Raw genomic sequence first — 20,328 nt, 5'->3', positions numbered from 1 at the left:
GTGACACAAAATTGAGCAATGAGGACCCTCTACTTTGCAGAAGTTGACTAATTTAGTCCCTATATTGACGTGAACATTTTGAACTAGTATCGAAACAACATCACATATAAGACAATTGTCTCAAAATTCTGTAACAAGAATTAGAGCAATATATACCCTGGGTTTAACCCATCTTTTGATCCCACTTTTGTCACTTTGATTCGCCAAACAAAGCTTTCAGACTCCAAAAACCACACTCGTTTAATCGAAAAAATTTAATGAAAAATTACGTAAAAAACAAATACCGTATACTGATCTTTATTCCTAAATTGGCGCTTCTTTTTAATGAGACACTGTACTTCTTTTTGTATAAAAAAATTATACAGTTTAGCCACAGACTGAGGGTCTGTTTGGCTAATGCTGAAGAATGAAAATGAAAATGAGAATGACAGAGAGTGAATTTTCATTCCGTCCAGTTTAACCAGGAATGAGATTTTGAGCTTATGGAGGAATGAGTTCATTATATTATAGAAAACTAAACGGTTTCTTTTATCTTCATTCACATTGATTACTGCTTAATACCTCTAACCAAATAGCATTTAAATGTCTATAACGTTGTTTAATGAAGCCAAAGCAAATGAAACTTTATAGGGAAATTGACCATTTTTTTTGTTGCCAAGATTTTCATGTTTGAACCAAAATAGACAAGATTTTGCAAATGTCTCTTTCGCAACTTGTGAAATATAAACCACAAGGGTGGTGCTTGATTGGTTTGAGCTTGGTTCAAAAGGTAAAAAATATCAGTCACATGAATACAAATTATCAAAAATAAAATATAAATTTAGGGCAAATTGCATGAAAAAGTAACGTATTTTAACTTGATTCCTATTTATACTATATTATAAAGCGTTTGACAAAAACTATCTTTTATGCATAAAGTACAGTTTATTAATGCATGTTACTTAAAACTCAAGATTACAAGTAGATTGTGCGTAAATACAACTTATTAAAGCTCTATATCTGGATTCGTGTAACTAACTGCAGATAAACATAATCAAATACATGATAAACATCTCATTTTATATATAAAAAATCTAAATATAATTAGGATAATCATTGAGTTTTAACAGAATAGTTAATTATTATCTTTATAAAATATTATATTATTAAACCAAAAATAAAGTATTTCGTTATTAAACTTAAATTAAATTATAATAAAAGAAATAAATTAAAGAAATTACATAAAATTGAGAATTTTTAAATAGTTGATTTGATATTAACATTGATATATTTTTTTTTTCAAATTTTTATGATATATCCAAAATTACATTTTATTCAAAAATAAAAACATTATTGTTTTCTTAAAAACATATAAAATCGTATTATAACATCGACAGAAACAAAGAATAAAATAGAACATTAAAATCGAGATGTATCTCGCTGTATTGCACGAGTATCCTTCTAGTTTTGATTAACGTACTTTTAAACTTTCCATTTTGATACTTAAGATGTAAAGTTTTAAACATTTAAATACCCGAATAACCAGTTGAAGCATTAACCGGTTATCATGATGATATATAATACACATGGATGAAAGCGACATTGGGGAAGAGGTACGCGTAATACAACAATTCAGCATTGTTATCAACACCAGAGTTTGGAAGTCGCTAATGATACGCCGGCAACCTTCCTTTTTATTTATTTATACCCCAATCCAACTTTATTCCTCAAATCCTTTTTTTTCTCTATATGGGTTTTTGTTTTCCTACAAAAACAACCCACGAAAGAGAGGCCGGTTCGATAATCGAATAATCAGTATCGGTATCGGTATCGGTATCAGTATCAGTAACGATACCAGTAGCGGCAACAAATCATGGACAGGTTGATAAGCTTAGAGCCATCAAATGTGGTTGCAATTCGGATCGAACAAGGTCAAAAGTGTTATGGTGAGGTGACTTTGAGAAACGTTATGTACACCATGCCCGTAGCTTTCCGTCTACAGCCGATGAACAAAGCTCGTTACACTATCCGTCCACAATCGGGGATTATATCTCCGCTAACAACCGTTGTTGTCGAGATCATTTACGACTTCCCTCCGAATTCAAGTCTCCCTGGGTCGGTTCCGTACTGTGATGATTCGTTCTTGTTGCATAGTTTGGTGGTTCCTGGAGCCGTGGTTAAGAACCCGACCTCCACGTATGATTCGGTTCCGAGCGATTGGTTTACGACACGGAAAAAACAAGTGTTTGTTGATAGCGGTATTAGGGTCATGTTTGTTGGCTCAATGGTGATGGCTCAGCTTGTCAAGAATGGGTCGATGGATGAAATACGGGATGTTTTGGAGAAGAGCGATCCGGATTGGAAGGCGGCTGATTCGGTTGATTCGGAAGGTCAAACGTTGCTTCACTTGGCGATCTCGCAAAGCCGAGCTGACCTACTGCAGGTGTTACTAGAGTTCGAGCCAGATGTGGAGGCTCGAAGCCGGTCAGGGTCGACTCCACTTGAGGATGCGGCGGCCTCAGGTGAAAGCTTGATTGTGGAGCTGTTACTAGCTCATCGAGCCAACACGGAGAGGTCAGAGTCATTCACGTGGGGCCCGATCCACCTTGCTGCCAGAGCAGGCCATCTGGACGTTCTGAAGCTCCTTTTACTCAGAGGAGCTCAGATTAACGCGATGACAAGAGATGGGAAAACCGCTTTACACCTGGCAGTGGAGGAGAGGAGACGGGACTGTGCTCGACTACTGTTGACCGGCGGAGCACAGCCGGATATCGGAAACTCCGCCGAGAATGAGACCCCATTGCATATAGCTGCAGCCCTTGGGGATGACAAGATGGTCAAGCTTCTATTACAAAAGGGAGCTAACAAAGACATTCGAAACCGATCCGGAAAAACCGCTTACGATGTGGCGGCCGAGTACGGACACACACGTCTCTTTGATGCACTCCGGCTTGGTGACGCCTTGTGCGTAGCTGCAAGAAAAGGGGAATCAAGAACCATCATTCAGCTTCTTGAAGGCGGGGCCGCCATCAACGGGCTGGACCAGCACGGATGGACGATCTTGCACCGAGCCGCGTTCAAGGGCCACACGGACATGGTTCGGCTCTTGATCGAAAAGGGTGTCCATATTGACGCAAAGGATGAAGAAGGATACACTTCTCTTCACTGTGCAGTCGAATCGGGAAATGCCGACGTGCTTGAACTGCTGGTAAAGAAAGGTGCGGACGTGAAAGCAAGAACGAACAAGGGTGTGACAGCAATGCAAATAGCGGACTCGTTAAATTATGCAGGAATTACGAGAATCCTCATCAATGGAGGTGCCAATAAGGATGAACTCACGGACGTCCGTAAAAACTCAATGGTTTTTGCGAATAAAACTGGTAGGAGATCCGATAAAGAGATGGGTTCGATGAAAAAAAAGACTACTCGAACCCGAGCACTTCGTGGTAGCTTTGGACGGTCTGGTTCACCGTTGGCTATGTTTTAGTTAACCTACAATTCACTGTTCATTCTTGTACTACTCCTATAAATACATAAGGTTATATTGTAAGAGTTTTGATTAAATTGTAGTAGGTTATTTGAACTCAGCTCGAAAAATTTATACGAGGCTCAAGCTCGAAAAATTTATACGAGGCTCAAGCTCGAATAATTTTTTCAATGTAGGGCTCGAGCTCGAATATTTTTTGAGTTATCGATCTTGAGCTCGATGCACGTTTATTGGCTCGTACTGGCGATTGATTAACTTGTTTATTGGCTCGAGGTTGATGATTTTTATATTTTTATTGTATTATTAATTATCATTATATGACCATGTATGGCTCAAAAAAGGTATACGCTCGAATGGATCGACTCAACTCAAAAACTTTAATTGAGTTTTCGAACGAGTTTAGTCAAACATTGGTTGTCGACTTGTAAAGTTAAACGAGTTATACTTTGTGTTCAAGATCAACTTGAGCTCGACATTACAAAGCTCGAGCTCGTTAAAAGTTCGACTCATTTACACCCCTAAACATGAAAATGATCGATAATCATACATGGTAAGAACGATAACAAGGACAGATAGTCTTATCCGGTAAGTGAGGTGGTGATTTTTACCTGATAACCGTTTACCAGATAAAAATGTTTCATATGATGCCATTTTATCGGACTAAAGACATATCCTGCCAGTCAAATAAAGGTGTTTACTCTTACCGGTAATCAGGGTGCTCATGGGTTGGGTTGAAGGCATTTGACAAACCCAACTCAATGCCTGCGATTTGAAAAATCTCAAACCAACCCAACCCAAATCAAAGTGCAACACAATCCAACCAAAACCATACGAGTTGGTTGGATTGATATTTTTGTACATCAAAATATTCTCCTAACCTTTAATATATTGTTTTTCTAGTCTACTTATAATTTCATTTTCAGTATCAATCATTTGGTATAACTTTTTCATACTTCTTAAATCTTAAGTATATCACATTCAATTAATAATCTCAATCGTGCGGGCACACACACACACACACACATATATATATATATATATATGGTATATTTTCAAATGCAACCATGTCTATTTGTACAACCAATGCAAACTCATTAATTGAGACATTTATGGAAATAATTAGAGTTCATTTATTATGATTTGAATATTTATGAAAGATGACTAGAGTTTATTAATTATGATCATACTTTATATTACGAAACAATCAAATTAATCAAATTAAATGGACGGTTGATATTGAGTTGTATTAGTTGTACAAATATAAAAAGTTGCATAATAACTCACATCTCTCTCTCTATATATAAAGGAGTTATATATAAACGAAGAATAAATTGAAAATATATGTATATGAAGAGGGTACATAATGATCTAATTGTCTGATGTACATATTAACAGAAAATCAACAATCATATTAAATACAAGAAAAAAAAATCATGTTCATCAAGTTGGGTCGAGTTCAAATAAAAATAACCCAATATCAATTTAATACTTACGTTTTAAAAACATGATTAAACATCGGATTAAGTTATTTAACGTTGATGGATCACCGTTGATTAGTTAGATAATTAATTAGAAAGATCCATTGTAATTAAGAAGGTAGATTATCTTTAAGGTTGTTATCTTGCGTTCGTACAAAACACCCACAGGACCTGATTTCAAGGCCCTCTGTAACGTCGCTCGGAACCAAAAACAAAACCCTCTGTCACTACAAAACACCATCGCAACGTCTCTCTGTCTCCTTAGTTCGTTCGGTATCGCCTCCTCCACTGTCGACCTCGGTGGATATCTCTCGGTATTCAGGTACGTCGATCGTCTATCGGTGTATTTGTTATCTGTATGGTTGGGGATTCATTTGTGTATTTGTTCTATTACCTGCAGATATAAACGTTATTGCTGGAATCATTTGTTCATCACATTGGTTATTTCTGTACATCTCTCCCTTTTGATCCATTTTTTTTCGTTCTTCTAATTGATTAGACCGTAGTTTGATCTGTGGTTTGTATAAGTTTTTGATTTCTTGTGGAATTAAAGTATACCTAATTCTTTTTGTTTTTGTTTCTGGGGTTTTGGTGCTATGAAATACTCGTTGTTCTTGATCAGTGAACAGATAATCATACCCCATTTACATTCTCAAAATACTCGATAGAATTTTTCTCTATATATAATTGATTCATGGGAGCACGTTTAGGGTTCTATCTGGATTTGAAGATTTTGAAATTTTCCTAAAACGATTTCTGAAATTCACACTTTTTATGTTGTTGTCGTTATCCTTTTCTTCTTCTGATTCCCATGATTTATGCCAATTTTTGTTTTTCCTCGTTAAACCAAGATTGAATTGATCATTATATTTATGAACTTTGTAGACAGTTCAGTCAACAAGAGCGAAAGATGCTCGGTGATGGGGGGGAATCCCCTTCTCGGTAAGCAAACAATTCATTCATTATTCCCTTCAACCCACGGTTCATGGATCTCGATTGTTGCTTATATGTGTTTTTATGTTTAAACTGAGCTTATATCAACTTAGAATCAAGTTTTGACAACTCAAGTAGTTTACATTTGTGGAATGCCTCCAAGATCCTTGTGATCACAGCTGCATGGGCTGAAAACAAAGTATGTACTGTTATTTTTTATTGTTATTAATGAAAGTCCTGTTGATGAACATTTAAGACACCCTCCAAACCTGGTAAGTCAGTAATTTTTAATTAGTTTGTTCTATAGAAATAACAGGTAACTATTCTACACTAAATCATCCTTTGTCCCAAAATTAGAGTTAACTTTTGACTTTCAAAGTCAGACGGATAAGTTTTTACTTGAAAATTTATAAGATTTCTTTCGGTTAATAGTGAAAGAAATGCTAGCTACATTGGTTTATTGAAGTTAGAATTGCAGCTGTAAGCCTTTTGAGTTAAAACTACAAGCATCAAAGTTGGCATTTTCATAATCAAAAGAGAACTCTGAGGGCCTGTTTGTTAGAAGCTTAATGAGCTTAGTGAGACTCACAGATTATTTGGTCAGTTATGCATGATTGTTTGGTGGTGGCTTAAAGATATAAAAAGTGGCTTATTCAAAGCTTCAAGGGGAGAGCCTTATGCAGATTGTCAAGTCTTTTTTCAGACCTGTCCCTCCAAATCTACACGCTCCTTTCTTTCATCTATGAAAAACCCTCCCAAACAAACACCTTCTCAATCTATACGGACAGATTAATCCACAAAGACAAGTTTATCCATACATGACTTAATGAAAAACCAACCATACAGCCCCTAACAGTGGGATGGCTTTACCTGCATGAAAGCTGGCCATGCCTTTCTGGTTACAAGGTTGAGAGCTTGATCATATCTTCATGTGTTGTGACAAAACAAGAGTTAAAAAATAAATAGCATATGCACCAGGTAAATCTCATATTTAGTTGGATTTAAAAAGTATAAAACTTGACTGGTTCTTGTAAGGAAATCATGAGTTAAGTATTTTAATAGAGTTGCAGGATTTAATGGTTGCATTTGTTTTTAACATTTTGATATCTAAAATGCTGACATTGCACATTACTGATAAGCTGTGTTTATCTTTTAGCTATGAATTGCTGAGTATGGTGAAGAAACATTCGAACTTAATAGGGAGAACTATAGTAGATGAACAAGATGCTTCCGACGTTGAAATGGATCAAAGGTTTTGGCATGACGTTATGGATTTGTATTTTATTGGTGGGAGGGAGTCGAAGGACCAGCAGGATGACGATCTCTTATTCTTTGTTAAAAAAATGGTATTCCCTCAACCTCATGCAGTCCAATGCGAATAGAAATGCTTTACTTTCCCATGATGCTATGTCTTTCGGTTTCAGAGCTTGCATCAGCATGGCAATGATAATTTGGAGGGAAACGCTCCTTACTTTGTTCGCAGGTGGGCTGTGAAGGTAAATAAAGCAACGATACTTGTTCAGGCTTTGCAACTGATGAGATTATGTTCCAAGTTAGTTGGACTTGTACCTTTATACTTTTTAGGTAAACATACATTTTTGAGCCATGAGTTATTCTCCATGATACCCTGTTGTTTAATTGTGATTTTTTATGTAGATGCTTATGTAAATGCTTCTTGTTTGTTAAAAGCTAGTTGATATATTCTTGTGGCATATTGGTTATGTCGATGATACTCCTATGTAAATGCTTGAGTTTTTCTCCATGATACCCAGTTGTTTACTTGTGGCTTATTGGCTATACTAATAGTAGCGGTGTGTAGTTTCCTTATACTGGTTATGTTTTTCTTATACCTGCTTCTTTTTGTATGTTTTTGCTTTCTCTTAACCAGCTTTTCAAATCCTTATCATTCCTTAGTTGGGGTCTTCACGGAAACCATCACTTTACTCTTGGGGTAGAGGTCATGTTTGTGTCATCTTACACTCACTAGACCCCACCCCAGGTGGGATATACCAGGTTCGTTTGGTTTGGTTTGGTTTGAACTTGTTTTGGTTTGAACTTGTTTTGGTAGGTTTTAATAGTAGACTTTGGTGTGTTATTTCGATTGGGCATAATATATACTATTTGTTTGAAATGACCTCATGTACTTTGTGCTTAGATGTTAGCAATCAAAAGAGTTATTCTTGATGTGGATTTAAGTTAAATTGCTAGAGTGATGTTTGTCATATTTTTTTTTTGATAGTTGGATGATTTAGTTGGAGAGAGCTCAATGATTGTAGATTGGAGGCGGTCATTATACTTGAACCTAATTGCCCACACTTCATATAGTGTAACAGTGGCAATTTGCAGGTAAATTTACCCTCTTCTATGCCCCAATTGATTTTATCTTGTTAGTACTTTTTATATCGATTAGATTAGGTTGTAACGTACGTCATTGTTTAAAGAAGAAGAACATGGATCAAAGTAATCGTTTCTAAAAGGAAACAGTAACAACTAATAGTAGTAGAAGTGTGAAATACGATTAGGGTTGCTTAGGGAAACTGGGCTAAGGGTTTTGAATTTGATTCTTTTGAATAAAAGAACTAAAGAAATTAAAAGAATTAAGGGCAGGGTTTTTTTTGAACCCTGGCCTTTCCATGACATACGAATCCTTTTAACTGGTTACACTGCAGATATACACTTATACCTGTTAGTAGTATAATTTAAATATAAACAGTTTGGTTCAGCCAAATTACCGGTCTGACACTCCAAAACTTAAGCCGAACCCAGTAACTTGGTTTGTCGATTTCCCGTAATTGGCCAAAAGGCAAGTATTGTAGGCCCAACTTGGTCAAACTTTCTTGCCTGTTTAATTGGTTTCAACTGAATAATGCACATCCCTAGTCCCTACCTGTTGCTTTGTACTCAATTGTTCCATTTTTTGGATGATGTAAATTTTTTACTTCTTTTATGGAAAGAGTTGATATCTCAGAACTTTTTGATTGTCAAATATGTTACTTGTTAACTTCAAATAGTTACAGAAATTGTATGGTCATATCTGGAAAATTTTGCAAGTATATATTAAACTAGGAAAAATATATTAGAATCTAAGTCGCCATTGAACTATATGGATAGCACCTCCCACCAAATGGAGGTATCATAACTTTTATTTCAATTCTGCCTTTTGCTTTCCCATGGTAAAGTTTTGGAGTTAAAAGATTAAATGGAATATGTTGATATCAAATTTGAGGAGTATAAATGAATAAATAGGTCTTTTAAGTCTAGTTTCTTCCTAAGTTCGTGTCTGTTGAGTGTATTGTGGTCATGACTTTTGTGAGGGTTTCCACTGTGTCTTCTAAGCCTTGCAGTGGTTAAAGCTAATGTTATGCTATTTTTTCGTTTCCCTACTCTTTTCTTCATCACTTCTCGTAATTTTGACGAGAATTATCCATTTGAACTCCAGAAAGAATTTCTTGTTAGTGATGAAGATTGAATATTGGCACAGCGGTATCCGGGTTACGGATAGAGCCCAACCTCCCTGGAGGTCAAGGGCTAAAACCTCACCAAAGGTGGGAGTGTGTGTGAGTTTTTCCATGTATCATATGCTTAATACTTCAAAAAAAGGTTGAGTAGAGATTTGATAGAAGAGTCTTGAAGAAGGGGATCAAGAAGGGAGAGCAGCAAAAAAATACCAGCCTTTTTACTTTATTTTCTTCGAACAAAGAGAAACTGCATAATAAATTACAAAGGGAAACCCGATTATGGCTCAAAATATTGTTTTAAGGCATTTTTTATCTTTAAGTTGAATAACGACCGAACTCCCTTGTGTAATTTTTTATGTGTTAACAAACCCTCTTTTGTAATCTTGTTATTTGATAACCGAGAGTAGAAACAATCTTGATTATCTATACTATCTTATTAAGCAAATTTAGCAAAAGTCTTAAAGTCTTAAAATACTAAATAACCAAGATACCCTTTATACTACCCTTATGTCACTTTTTCACCCCCTTCTCTCCTCACATACACTCACCCCTTCACATACACTCACCCTCTCACAACCGATTTTTTTAAATTATAATTTTAAATTTACATTTTATACCCCTATAATTAGTTAATTAATTTACTTTATGTCCTTTGCTTTTAAATGTTTCATCTTAAACCTTTATCAAATTAACATACATAATCGTATATCAATTAAAACATGTTCAAAAAATACATTTTTATTTTAACAAGTTATACCATTATAATCGTCTCGTTAATACCTTCGAAATGAGTCCAATATTTAATAGTTTTTGACTTAATTATATTATTATATATTATATATACTGTGAAAAAATATTTTTAATATTTACGATTTATACTTTTATAGTTATTTATTTATATATATACTATATATTTTGGGGTTAGGCTGTCCAAATTACACTGTATAATATGTTCTTGGGTTTTTTTGAAATATATATATACATGTATTAATTTAACCTTAATCTGAGTTTCTGGACAAGAAAGAGGGTAAGCAGTTGAAATTTCATTCTAAAACCCATCTTTTTTGGTCTTTTCATGGCTTATGATCTGTCAAATTTGTAGTTTTCTTTATTGGTTTTGAGTGTTTATCTTAAAACTCAAGTTTCTTGGTTCTTTGCTCTTGGTGTAAATCGAACATATTTGTGGAGTCGTTTAAATATGTTGGATTTTAAACTGTCATACAATTTTTTTCATCGATAGTCTGTAATTGGAATCATAACTCTTATTTATTCAAATTGTATTAATATGTAAAGACCAAGTGTAACCTATATCATTATCTTATAAAACCAGTGGAACTTCAAAATCGTTAAAATTCATGGCTCCCGCCGCATTGCGCGGGTACACAACTAGTTAGATATACTTTTGCTTCTTAATGTACAATCATTTTGACAAATGCAAGTGTCTTTTGATCCATAATGAATCATAATTTGACAACTATGCCCAGATGTCCCAAATCTGCTATGTAGCATAAGCACTAAAAATCACATTCGCTACCATATTGAGGTCTTGCAAAGATATATCCTCTAACGTTGTTTTCTGCTGCCTCATGAAGATTTCTACTAGATTGTCGCAATTTTATTATAGCCTTTGATAGCAAGTCTTTTCAATCTAGATATTTTCTTATATATATATGTGTGTGTGTGTGCGCGCTCAGATGCATGTGAGAACCACAAAAAAATTGAAAACCCGTATATTCATTGTTGCATATATACTATCAGAATATGTATTCTGTATTCATCAATACATATCTACTATGTATGCAAGTATATATGCATTGATGCATATACTCACTAATTAATTAGTGTATATGCATCAATGAATATTAAGGTTCTCATGGTTCTCAACTTTTTTGTGGTTCTCACATGAATGACCCCTAAATATATGTGTGTGTGTATGTATTGCTTTTGGAATGTTACAACGAATTTATTCATACAAAAATGTCGGAGAGCAAAACATCTTCTATCCAAGCTAGTTGGAGTAGGCTAAAACTGAAGCGCTAACAACTTATAAAATTTCACAACCCAAAAACAACCATATGGGTTCTTCATGAAAAAAATAAATTTCTTTGGGCTCTTTCTGCAATATTATGTGTATATATATTTTCTTTCTAAAGCATGTTTTTCCTTCAGTCATCAATCCCTTCAGAATCATCAGAGTAGCCAACAAACACCACTATCTCCTATATACAAGGTAAAATTTCTGGCCAAATATGAGAGATGGTTTGCCAGTATTCTTAAATATCCATTCTTTTCTTGGTCTATTTGCCTTCAATTTCATCCTATTTCTTTCTACTTTTTTTTTTCTCTTGCATCAACAAATTCAACTTTTATTTTATCTATGAACATTAACCTTCTCATGTATATCCTTATTTCTGAGCATGACCATGGTTTTAATTTCAAATGTCTTAAACAAAGCTTCCTTCACCTTAAATTTTCTGAGTTCCTCATGAACTTTTTTTAATTTTTTCTCCTGCAAACTGTTTATGTCAAATATGCAAATATTATCATTATTTATGTCTATAGCTTTGGCTATCATAGAGCATCTCCAATGGGAGGTTATATAAGCTAAAAGTGTAGTTCTTAAATCACTACCATTTGAGAGAGTTCTTACAAGTCTCCCACATTTTTGGAGTACAGGGTTCTTATCTTGAACCTTGTGTGAAATTTATATTTAGTAATTATTATAAGGATGTAATAATTATTGATGTTCAAAAATACATGGGACCCGCAAAAGGGTCTTATCTCTAAAGACTCCATTACCGTGACTACTACAACGTTCTTATAATCAACTACCATTGTGAAGTTTTATGGAGGTTCTTAATTTAATGAGTTGGCAATGATGTGGCAAGGAAAAAAAATACAAAAAGTGGGTTCTTATAAATCACTCCATTGGAGATGCTTTGATTACCTTATATCAGGTTCCTATTTAAACTTCCATCACTAGACTTTCAGTTCTCCACATTGTACATGGATCTTCTATTAAAATCATTTCTGACTTCTTCTTTGTAGTAACTTTGTAGGAATTTGAAGTTGTTACTGGCCACTTATAATCCCAAGTATTTCGTATTTGGAAAATGCTCTTATGCCTGTTTTTGTGAATGTCACTTCAGATCGTGAAAACCGTCTATGCATCTCCAAGCCGTGTTAATTTTCACCTGGACTCAAGAAAGGCAGATGATCTTATCACCTTCCATGTTTTTTTGTTATTGTTTTCAACTTTGATTATATTTCACGAATGATTAAGGAATGGTGTCATTTATCTGTGTGCAGGAAGTAGAGACAAAACCTGCATATCCAGAGATATGTTTTGCAGTTGATGACTTTGATTCTACCTTTGATGCTGTAGTAAGTTTATTAGCACAACCTATGATTGCTATCCACAAGCAACTAAAATGAGATCATTTCTAAAGATGGCCAAATTGGGTCCGGCCCAGCCCGGGACCGGTTGGGATTGGTAGGGACTGGTTACACTTTTTATGGAATTTTTAGGCCTGGCCCGGGACCGGTAATTGGAACCGGCCATCTATAATCATTTCAGTGTCTTATAAGAGGCCTTTTAGGGGCCATCTACCTTAACACTTACCCGGTAAGCGCTTAGCGGTAAAATTCAACTCTATCGCTTACTTACCAGGTAAGATTTTAGTCTACCAATACGACATCGTATGTAACAATTTACCCGGTAAGCGCTAACCGTGGTAAGAGTCGTCGTTGTCACTTACCGGGTAAGATTCTCGGTCCTTGCCATATCCATCCGGTAAGGGAATATGACTTTGTAACTTGTAAGCGCTTACCCGAGCAAGTATTTGGTAAACGGCCCCTTGGAATGGTAACCCTATATGCATATGTACATACATTTATGCATATCTGGAAAGGGGGATTAAATGCTGAATCTTCTATTCCTAAAAGGATGGTTGCCGCCACTGTGTGTGCAATATGCACTCCCAGTTGCATATAACACATGATGATGGATGACATGAACTAAGGGGTTGTTTACTACCTGCTTACCGCCTCTTACCGGGTAAGAGGTTCTTACCCTGTCAGAGATGATGTCGTTTATGAAGCCCCTCTTACCGGTCCATGATACTGACCTGGTAAACTGACGGACTCTTACTCGGTGAGTGATTAGTGCTGACCTGGCTTCACTTAGCTATGAGGGTGAGCAATATCTATTTGTTCCTTCATCCTAAATTAAATGTCCACAATGAAAAAGGCACACATGTTTAGAAATGTCTAATTATCACATCTTTAATCAAATAAATGAAAATTTTACCTTTAAATAATAGAGGGAGTAATGAATTACTTCGGGGTAGAGTTGAAAAGTAGGCACTTATGTTTGGAAATGGACACTTATTTTGGAACAATATGTGATAGCAAGTTCTTCTGTTTTCAGGTTTTGACCGATACAGATCACTGCTACTGTGTACTTCTAAATGCGGTCGGTGGGGCAGCATTTCCCAGAGAAAAGCCACTACAAGATGATAATTCTAGTGAAAATTCCAGTCCGAAACATAATGTGGATGCCGGAAAAACTAATAAAACGAAGGTTTGGGGTTGTTTTTCTTTTCTTCATATACTTTTATAGTTACCAAATTCTTCGTCATGATCTGATTTACAATAACAACGGACCATTAGAAGCTAACCAATAGTACAGTTTTTATAGCATTTCAGAATACTATAGGTAAAGAGGGGTTAAACCCATGATTTAGTGGATATACAATAAAAATATGAATTGGGTTTCATTCATAAATCCACTTTAGAGCCTCAAATTGCTCTAAATTATAGTGAGAATGTGCACTTGGACTTGCCTGTTGTTATAACAGGTTTGTAACTTGTGATTACAGCTTACTCTTTTCTCGGGATTCGTCAGCTACCAAATGGTTCGTGAAGCTTATGATGGTAAATATGTTTATATGGTCTAGATGTACCTAAATTTACATTGAACAACTTCTAGGACCGTGAAATATGGATTGAACGATATCAACTATATGCTACTTTTTTATTTTCTTCATTTGTGAATTGTTACAGCTGGGAAGTCTGGATTCGAAAGCTTATTGCCATTTGGTCATTCTTCTGGCAAAACAGACAGGATATACATGAAAGGTCCTGGAGGTCGTGGGGAAGTTGAGGTGGCGGTTTCTGGCGTTGTAGGTATACGATTTAAGAGTAACGGGCATGAAGGAAAGTTCTAATGAGAATTATAAATATTTGGAGAACCTGAACCAACTATTATGCATTATGCATGATGATGAATAACCCTTATTTTCATCATGAATATCACGTATCTTCATTATGAATAGTGTTCATCATGAATATCTATCACGACATTCATTATGAATGAAGTATGAACAGTTGGTTCCTGGTTCTTAAAATATTTACGGTTCTCATTTGAACCTGGCCAATGGGCATAATATGCTTAAACAGGAGTCTTTATGATTTTAAGGTTGGTGATGCTATTTCAGATAGGAGCCTAGATGAATCTGGCCCTCACTCATCCCTCAATACATCATCGCAAGGAGGAAATAAGTTCGGTGCATTGGTTCGCAAAGCTGCATCTGTGGCTCAGGTGGCTGCAAAAAACGCATATGCCGCTGCTTCCTCAAATCGGAATTCAGATGGAGGGATGGTCCCACTCAAATGCTGCCTCATGTCCATATCACTTCCTTGGGAACATATTGCTTATGATCTGCTTTTTAAGGTAAGATTTTGATCTTTTGTAGTCATTTAAATATTTAATTCTTGTTCCTTTGCTATAAAGTGTAGAGAGGTACCAAATGATCTTTAGCCTAGCAGTATTGTAGTCTTTGACCTCCTAGGAGATCGGGGTTTCAAATCTCACTAAATGTGAGGAGGTTGTGTGAGTTTATTTGTTGCATTTGCCATGTATAAATATTATATACTTAAAAAAAGTGTAGAAAGGTAAGTAAAATCTTTGGAGAGCGTGAGTGTAATTGAGGGGTGGCTTTAGAGATAAAAGCCATAATAACTTTTCATGTAGTGTATTTTCTCTCCGAAAGCCCGTGTATCTGGTCAAAATAGTTTGGCATATTTAGTTATTTAGGTAGCGTTTGGTACGCAGACTAGATGGGAGTGAAAGGGACAAGATTAAATTGGACGGGGCAGGACTAATTGTTTGTCATGTGGTTGGTACGACTAAAATAGGCCTGTACAAAACTATTAAAATGATCAGATTGCTCCTAGACTGTTGTTTAAATAATTTACATATGAAAGTAAAATTGTATATATAGGGACGGGTTCAAACGAGAAGATAAACATTTTACGAGAAGATGAAAAGTTTCAATATCATACATGATTACACGCATAATATATAAGCTTAATCATATATGATTTAAACACATGTTGCATTGACAACATATAGACACTTAATCATATATGATTAAATACACTAAAGGAGTGTAATCATATATGATATTGAAACTTCTAGCTTTCTTGCAAAATGTTTAACTTCTTGAATGATCCTTCCTCTCTTTATATATATATATATATATATATATATATATATATATATATAATTTATAATATAATATCATATAGGGGACCTTTTGAGAACCCATGATTCATGAAATTGTGATAGTGCATCATTGTGATCTTTGATATGATTTTTTCCATCTAAGACTAGGATCTAGAATATTGATTAGCATATATTTGTTTCACAATGTGAACCTTGTTAGTATTTTTGTGAAACAAAAGTTACACTTAAAAAAGTTTCACATTGTAAACCGAATACATATGAAGCAAACACATTGTTAAACAAATATATGTCGATGAACACATTAAATGGTAGCCTCATGGTTATCATAGTATATGGAGTTCTCAAATGATTAAGCCACATCTTATATACACACATATAAATATTATATAATTTAAAATTACAATTAATATAGTAATTTTAAATTGTTATGTTAGATGGGTAAAATAGTAATTTTGTGTTTTTGTCCGATGGTTTATCTTTTTGGGTGGAACAAAAAACTCTAGTTTTATCCCACGATAATAGGTTTTTGTCCCACCTTGTCACACATCATGCCAAAATGGGACTTGTTTAAATCTTGATTTACCGACGTTATGATATCTATCGGATTTTCCAATCAATTCGATTCCCGAAGTTTGAGAAACTAATTTTTCCGTCTTTGCATGCCAAAAATCAGGGAAGCGCGCCGGTCAACTTGTAGGAGAAGATGGGGGGCAAGTATGTTTGTTACGAATGTTGTATATATAGATATCGTTTGATTTGTTTGTATCCAAATGTTGTTTTTCGGTCCTTTTTATGGGAAGCTTATTATTTGTTTGCAAATGTGTAATGTATTTTCTAGAGATTTAAGACCTTTAGAGGCCATGGCAACTACATGTTACTGACGCTAGATGCTAGAAATAAGTTCCGGTTAATATGCAGATTGGCCCATGAAATGGTGGAGTAATGAAATCACCATTTGTTATGTATGCTTTTCTTGTATTTCTATGTGAAACCTTTTTTAGAAGTTATATTTAAAAATTACAACATTTACAAAGCATCAAGTGTAATTCGCTGAGGTGACGTTTGGTTCGCATATTCTGGAGGAATCTGATGGAATTGAAATGTTGAATTCCTTTGATCAAATTTGATTCCCTTTGTTTGGTTCATTATTTTTAGGGAAGAAATCTTTAAGATCCAACAAACAATGGATTTGAACATTTGGTATTTTGATGGAATGAGATGGTGATTAAATAACAAATAAAAAGGCATTGTTTGACAAACGTAAGCTAACTTATTTTTTGAGTAATTGTTTGGATGCACATAAATTGGCTTATAAGGTAGCTTACTGATAAGCTACTTGGAGTAGTTTTGAGGAGTTTTTTGACACTTTTTTTTAATTACAGCTCGTTTATTGATAAGCTACTTGTAGTAGTTTTTAGGAGTTTTTTTGACACTTTTTTCAATTATAATTTTGATTAATATTATTTGTTATTATTATTAATAATAAATATTAACTATTAATTATTCATAAATATTAAATCATAGTAATTAAAATTAATTAAGAATTATCGAAACGAATGTGATTATTGTGTAATTTCCAATTCATTTCTTACTATAGCTTGGAAATAGCCATTGTGATTATTATGTAATTTCCAAGTGAACGAGCTTTCGATCGCAATTGACCAAATGACTGATTTAGGTTAATGTCAATGGTTTTATACCTAAAATGATGCAGCTAATAACATTAGTTTGTGGCTTACTTATGTGTTCCCTAACAACGAATGATAAATCGGGTCTTCATCATCATCTTCGAATGTTATATACCCTTCCAAGGGTAAGCGTGGACTAATTGTTTTTAAGGCTTGATTAAAACTATGTTTCCCGTTTTAATGTTTTATACCTTTTATTCTTGGTCCTGGGAGTATTGAGTTTTGGCTGCGTATAATTGGGTATTTCGATTAACGAGTTTTCATCAAGAAAATGTTGGGTTTTTTGGAAAGGTATTTCTTTTATGATAAAGACGTTTCAGTTGATAAATTACATTCAATGAGGAGTCGTTCAATTTTTACCGTTAGTTATTTATGATGAAAACTGCTTGAACTCACTAGATGTTAAGCCTAACCTTTTTCATTTGTCGGCATGTGCATCAGGTCCATGGGAAATGGTACTAGCGACACAGTGATGAGATGAGTGCTAGATAATTGCTTGAGAAGGTTTTAGCTTATTATTGACGCCTTCCACCTTTGGATGAGTTACAGTAACACCTGACCTTAATTTAGTCTTTATGTAAGACTTTGTCTATCTTTTGTTGATAATGATTTTAAATTTGATATTTAAGGTAATTCAAACATCGAACAATGTAAAAATGATTTCCCCTATATTTGTTGTATTATGAAAAAAAAAAATCATTTACTCGCTCTATCCAGATTTCAGGATGTTACTGAACATAATTTGTTCATCAGCTAGCTTATAAGTCATCAGCTAGTTTGTCAAACATAGTCAAAGTATAAAATATAGCCTATAACATACATGTAGAATTCTTCAATAAGAATGGAATTCATCAAATATTTCAAAAGAGAAAATATTATTTTGATCATTTATCAGCATTTCATTTCAATTCTAAGCTACATTATGTGAACCAAATGAACATATTTGAATTTCTATAACAGATTTCATTCCATGCAAAAACACTCTGTCAACCAAATGTCATCTAAGAGTTGTGGTTTGTTGAATTTTCTGATTGAAAGCATGACCTACATGGGTGGAACAATTAGAATCTGGTTGATTAAAGTTTTAGCATTATATATTGTTTTGAAATTACAAGATGATTATCGTGGTTTATAAAAAAAATCTGGATTTAGTCCCTCCATCTATGAGTCACTAAAAATCTCGTTAAATAAGAGGTATTTTCATCATTTTATCCATTTTTTTGTCTTTTACCCAATCAAAATCGATTTTATGACGTTGGTCATTGTCGTTTTGATTGGGTAAAAGGCAAAAAAGATCGATAAAAGGAATTAAGGGTTCAGATCTTTCTTATCTTCTCATCTTAACTTTTATTTCCACACAATCCTTCATTTGTTTAGACTTATAATTTTTATTTTTTTCAAAAATTAAAATTTTAAATTAAATTTATTTTTTCACTTTAATGTTTTAATCAATTTGGTCAGAAACTAGTGTTGGAAGGAACGATATATCGTTAGAGTTAGTTTCAAATGTAACCTATTACATTTGTATGATTCAATGCAATTCAATAAATTGCGATATTTATGAAAATGATGAGATCTTATTTATTATGATTTAAATATTTATGGAAGATGAATATATTTATTAATTATGATTAATAGTTTATATTATGAAATAATCAAAATTTCTATGAAATCACATATATATCAAATTAAATGTATGATTGAAATTGAGTTGTTTTGGTTGTAGAAAGGTAAATAGTATTATAATAAGTAGTAACCCTCTATTGTTAGGAGGGTGGTGGAATCTCCCAGCCAGAATCCCTTCTTTCCCGCCCCAAGCTGAAAACTTCTGTAAATAGCTTCATTCTCCATTGTTAACCCTCTCCAAAATCTCCGTATCTGTATGGGAAGAGGAACTAGTCCTCTTCTAGATTCCTTTTAATTCGGATCTTTTCTTCCATAACTTATTTCAGGTACCACATTTTCCTTCTGATCCTCCCAATCTGTTTCGGTATTGAATTCTATTTAATCGCTTTCCCATCGTATCCATTCTTTTTCTTTTAGTAAAGCTTTATGTGTTTTTGGTAGTAATTAGTTTCAATTCTCCACTTCATTTCATAAAACCTCGAATCCTGTAGAAACCCTCTCGGAAATTGCAGGTAAATATCTGTCAATGATCGCATTTCTGAATGAATTTAGTGTTTTTGGAGCGATCGATTCATGTTTTAATCTGGGTTTTTTATTTTCTGAATTTAATTTAGTGCCGTTTCATCGTTTGTCAAATCGGTTTTGTATCAAATGATTTTGTTTGGCTCAGTGAGATTGAGCTTCACTGTAAATGAGAGAAGTTGCAATCTGCTTTGGGTTTTCAAGATGCATCTTTCCATTAGGTATAATATGATCGTCTCACTTGATACGAACCATCGAACCAGTATATCTATCTATATATATACATATATATATATATATATAGAGAGAGAGAGAGAGAGAGAGAGAGAGGGAGGTTTAGTTGAAAATCTAAAAAATGAAAACTGAGATGCATTCGTGCTTGCAAGTAATTGAATTTGTTTCTTGGCTTCTATGTACGTGTGCATGTTATGCACATGTGCATACCCGATAAATTACTTACAAATTACTTGTATACATATGTTCATACCATCCAGATGAATAGTTACTAGAGCGTTCCTCTGTTTTTCATTTTCTTTGTGGTTTTGTCTGAACCTGACCCTATATATATAGAGAGAGACTTGGGATCATGTGAGACCAAAAGTTTTTCGTGAGACCCGTAAGACCAATT

At 34.3% G+C, this 20,328-nt stretch overlaps 3 protein-coding genes across 4 annotated transcripts in view; all 3 read left to right on the top strand.

Annotated features, from left to right (window-relative positions):
* Positions 1–1,852: 1,852 nt before the first annotated feature.
* Positions 1,853–3,466, top strand: LOC112520158 (ankyrin-1-like). Its single transcript, XM_025128459.1, has one exon. It carries the CDS (start codon positions 1,853–1,855, stop codon positions 3,464–3,466), a length of 1,614 nt encoding a protein of 537 aa, XP_024984227.1.
* Positions 3,467–5,117: 1,651 nt separating this feature from the next.
* Positions 5,118–16,823, top strand: LOC112519791 (uncharacterized protein KIAA0930 homolog). Its single transcript, XM_025128052.1, has 14 exons — positions 5,118–5,266; positions 5,345–5,393; positions 5,830–5,886; positions 7,034–7,223; positions 7,302–7,373; positions 8,117–8,223; positions 11,505–11,565; positions 12,485–12,544; positions 12,645–12,719; positions 13,765–13,917; positions 14,216–14,270; positions 14,400–14,522; positions 14,834–15,069; positions 16,538–16,823. The coding sequence occupies exons 3-14, from the start codon at positions 5,855–5,857 to the stop codon at positions 16,559–16,561; spliced, it is 1,188 nt and encodes a 395-aa protein (XP_024983820.1). The 5' UTR covers positions 5,118–5,266; positions 5,345–5,393; positions 5,830–5,854; the 3' UTR covers positions 16,562–16,823.
* A 2,619-nt stretch (positions 16,824–19,442) lies between these two features.
* The window catches only part of LOC112519132 (5-methyltetrahydropteroyltriglutamate--homocysteine methyltransferase-like), a 9,510-nt gene continuing 8,624 nt past the window's right edge, over positions 19,443–20,328 (top strand). For both annotated transcript variants that reach the window (XM_025127117.1, XM_025127118.1), the window contains exon 1: positions 19,443–19,504. The gene's annotated coding sequence lies outside the window, so the exon portion shown is untranslated. The remainder of the gene's footprint in view (positions 19,505–20,328) is intronic.

Source organism: Cynara cardunculus, assembly GCF_001531365.2.
Source record: "Cynara cardunculus var. scolymus isolate 2C chromosome LG 10, CcrdV1, whole genome shotgun sequence".
Lineage (NCBI taxonomy): Eukaryota > Viridiplantae > Streptophyta > Magnoliopsida > Asterales > Asteraceae > Cynara > Cynara cardunculus.
Note: the sequence above shows the minus strand (reverse complement) of the source record. Positions and strands in the feature narration are given on the sequence as shown.